The sequence below is a fragment of the Anopheles cruzii genome, unplaced genomic scaffold (assembly GCF_943734635.1).
Source record: "Anopheles cruzii unplaced genomic scaffold, idAnoCruzAS_RS32_06 scaffold02275_ctg1, whole genome shotgun sequence".
NCBI classification, from domain to species: Eukaryota; Metazoa; Arthropoda; class Insecta; order Diptera; family Culicidae; genus Anopheles; species Anopheles cruzii.
In genome coordinates, this window is record NW_026455860.1 from 1 (window position 1) to 3,435 (window position 3,435).

At 60.0% G+C, this 3,435-nt stretch overlaps 1 protein-coding gene across 1 annotated transcript; it reads right to left on the reverse strand.

Moving 5' to 3' along the window:
* Window positions 1-1,099: 1,099 nt before the first annotated feature.
* On the reverse strand, window positions 1,100-1,580 carry LOC128276734 (uncharacterized; the record flags this gene model as incomplete). The annotated part of the gene is made up of 1 exon (XM_053015193.1): window positions 1,100-1,580. A coding segment is annotated over one exon (481 nt), but the record flags the coding sequence as incomplete, so codon positions are not given.
* Window positions 1,581-3,435: the final 1,855 nt, after the last annotated feature.

The following is a 3,435-nucleotide window of genomic DNA, read 5'->3' on the forward strand; positions in this document are numbered from 1 at the left end:
AAGTGGCAGCTAGCTGGCTCTACCAATAGCCGCGGCTCTTGGTAACACTCCCCCCCAGTACGACGACGCGGTTGTCGGTTGACGTCTTCGTACGATAGCCTGCTAGCGGCCGCCGCGCCTGACAGTTTGTGTATTGTTGTTGTTTTCCCGCTTCTACGTTACGTTTTCTATCAACACGTTCGCTATCAACCTCTCTCCCTGCTAATGCCTTTGGTGAGGCCTGATTATTACGTATTTCGCGATTTACTAGTACCTCTCTTCTAGGGTTTTCGTGCGGCCTCGCGGCCTATGCCCTTGCCGGGCTGGTTCCTATGCCCTCGCCGGGCATCCCTAATTCTATGCCCTTGCCGGGCTGGGTATCGTTCTTGTTTGGGTTCGGATGGCATCACCTCGAGAACGGCGAGTTTCGTGACGGGTCGTACATAAGTGTTTTTCGCCGTCCTGACGCTTGCTGATCTAACCTGTCCGTCCCGCTTGCTGACGAACACTCGGTCCACCGCGCCCTTCGGCCAGTAGTTTCGGGGTAGCTTGGGATCGGCTATTACTACCACGTCACCGATGGAAGCCGCTAACGGCGTCGCTAGATTGTCCGGGTTCATTTTAAGCTTATGGGACAGTAAAATCACAGCCACGAGCACGAAGTCGAGAACGAAGCGCGATGTGGTCGCCGTAAACATGCTCGACGCCGTCAGCAGCATAGCATAGTCGAAGACAAACTCGCCGCTTATGATCGAACCGACGGTGGTCGCCAAGATAGACACAATGAACGCCGCCACGATCGCTTGCACCTGTACCGACGCTATGTTGCCAGGGACCATTCCGCCGCTCGGGTGGCTGGGATCACCACCACCTCCGACCGCATCTCTTCCTGCCGCGTCACCATCGCCATCGCCACCAGCATTGTCCAGCTGCGCCCGCTTCGCCACGGCCATCGCGTCATCACCCCCGCCGACATCCAGACCAGCCAGGCTGCCGGTCCCGGTACTGCTGATACCGCCCCGGTGGTCCGTCTCCGACGATGCGATCGACGTCGTGATGATCGAGGTTGGTGAACCGCTCGCCGATAATGGATGATTCGGAGACTCGTCCGCTCCATCACCGTTGTTGCCTTCGTCACTCCGAGACTGAGCTGCTACTACGTTCTGCCTCTGGTTGGTGCCTCCACAGACGGTCCATCCTAGGCGGGACTTGACCGCTACCGGCGTGTTTGCTGCGCCCTCTCGACATTTCAGCACCAGCCCTACTTGAAGGTGCCCAATTCCGATGAGGAGTCTTGGGCGGGCATTTGAGTACGTGTCCAGTGGCAGGCCCCGCAGGTGGGGGTAATGGGCTTGTAGGGCTTTGCCGTCGAGCGATTGCTCCGGCAGGTCCAGTTTCCGCACCGTCTTCACTCCGGCCAGAGTATACTGGTGCCCCTGTAGCTTGCCCGAAACCGTCAGTGTCACGCTGCGCGATGCCTTCTCCACGCGAGTGACCCCACCCGTCCATTGTAGGTGTAGGGGCTGGCTGGGCCCCTCGAGGCCGAGTTCATCAGCGAGCCCGTCCTCCACCAGCGTGAAGGACGACCCTTCGTCCACGAAGGCCACTGCCGTAACCGGTCCGCTCTTACCGTATAGTGTGACGGGATGGTACCGAAACCGGGGGCTGGCATTGCAATCCTCACAGGTTTGAACGCAGTGCGTTGCGTGCTCTCCTGCGGCTGACGACGGCTCGCTAGCGGCGGCCACCGTAGGCGTTCCTTCGCGGTGCAGTAGGGCGTGGTGTTGTTCCGTACACCCCTGGCTGCCACATGGCCGAGCTGTGCATGGGCCCTTATGCCGACGCAGGCAAACGAAGCACAGGCGACTCGCCCTAGCGACCTTCCAACGCTCCTCTATGCTCGTGTTGATGAAGCGGCCGCATCGATCTACCGCACGGCATTCCTCTCCGCAACCGGCACACGTATTTGCCGGCGGAGTGGGCGTGCGGTTTGGTGAGGCCGTTCTGGGAGCGGGGAGCGGTCCCTGGCGTGTGGCCTGACTCTCCGACCTCATCTCCGGCGGTGAGTCCTTGCGTTGTGTCCAGGAGAGGGGGCTGAGGGTTTCTGCCGTCGTGTACAGCCATCGGCTGAATGTGATCAGGTTCGACGGCTCTCCAGGCGACTGCATCACCCACATTTGCTGCACCGAGATGGGCAACTTCCCCAGCAACTGGTGTAATAGGGTGCTGTTGTGGCAGTGCTCCTGTGCCCCGCAAATTCCGATATTTTCTACGCAGTTCTGCACCGCTACCGCGAAATCGATGAGCGCCTCCCATTGTCCTTCCCGGACCGGCGGCAAACGGTTCATCTTTTCGGTGAGCAGGTGCACTATCCGCAGGGGGTGACCGAAGCGCATCTTCAGCGTGGCGATCACTCTTTCCACGTTGTCGGGGTGAAGTAGGAGGCACCTCACCGTCTCGAGCGCCTTCCCGCGCAAGCTCCTCTCCAACCGCATGAGGTTTTCGTCTGCGGTGAAGCCACACCTCATTGTGCTTCGGTTGAAGGAGGCGAGGAAGGTTGGCCACTGTTCCACGTTGCCGTCGAAAACGGGTAACTCCTGCGAGGCGGCACCTTGTCTCGCGGCCACCTGTGACCGCGACAGTTGGAATTCGCCCGCTGAGTCTCCCCAGTTGTCGTAAAATTCCGGGTCGGTAGCCATCCGGATCGCGGTTGAGCTGGCTGGCGGCCGACGGGCTGGCTCAGCCGGGCTCTCTCGGGGGCTCTCTCGGGGACTCGGGCAGTAACGCACGGGGTGCCGTGGTACGCTGGCCCGGTCGCTCGTGTTCGCTCGCGACGAGCCGGGTGCGGATGATTTACACTCTAACAGTGTGCGTTGTCGATCCCGGAGTCTCCGGAACTCTCTCTGGTGCAGCTGGATCTCTCTTTCTAGGAGCTCCAGCTCCAGCAGCTTCCTTTCGTTGGTCTCGCGTTGCTGAGTGCTTGTCGAGCCTCCCACGCTCAGCGCGATCTTCGGCGTGGGTTCTCTCGCGCTCAGCACTGGCCGCTGTTTTGGGGTCAGCGCCCCGAGCTGTCCTTGCGGCGGCGTCTTAACCTTGCCCGCTTTCCTACGGGTTCCTCGTGGTCCTTTTGGCGCCTTCGCCGGGGGTGCTTGCGCCTCTGCCGAGTGCGGTGTCGTCGCGCTCGCCTTCGCACTCGTTCCACTCGCCTTTGCACTTGTTCCGGCCTTCGCCGCACTGCCCGGGAGATCGTCACTTCCCGCCATCGCTTCCAGTTTTAAACTTCGCGCGCGAACTCACTAAGCGTACGCACTATGGTTTGCCCTTACCGGGACTTGGTTGGTTTTCCCTTGCCGGGTTTTGATTTGTTTTACCTTTGAGTGTTACTAAACACTCTCGGATATAATTTTGAGTGTTGGTAATAGTCAAACACCGCGACCGTTCCGTATCTTGAAGTCC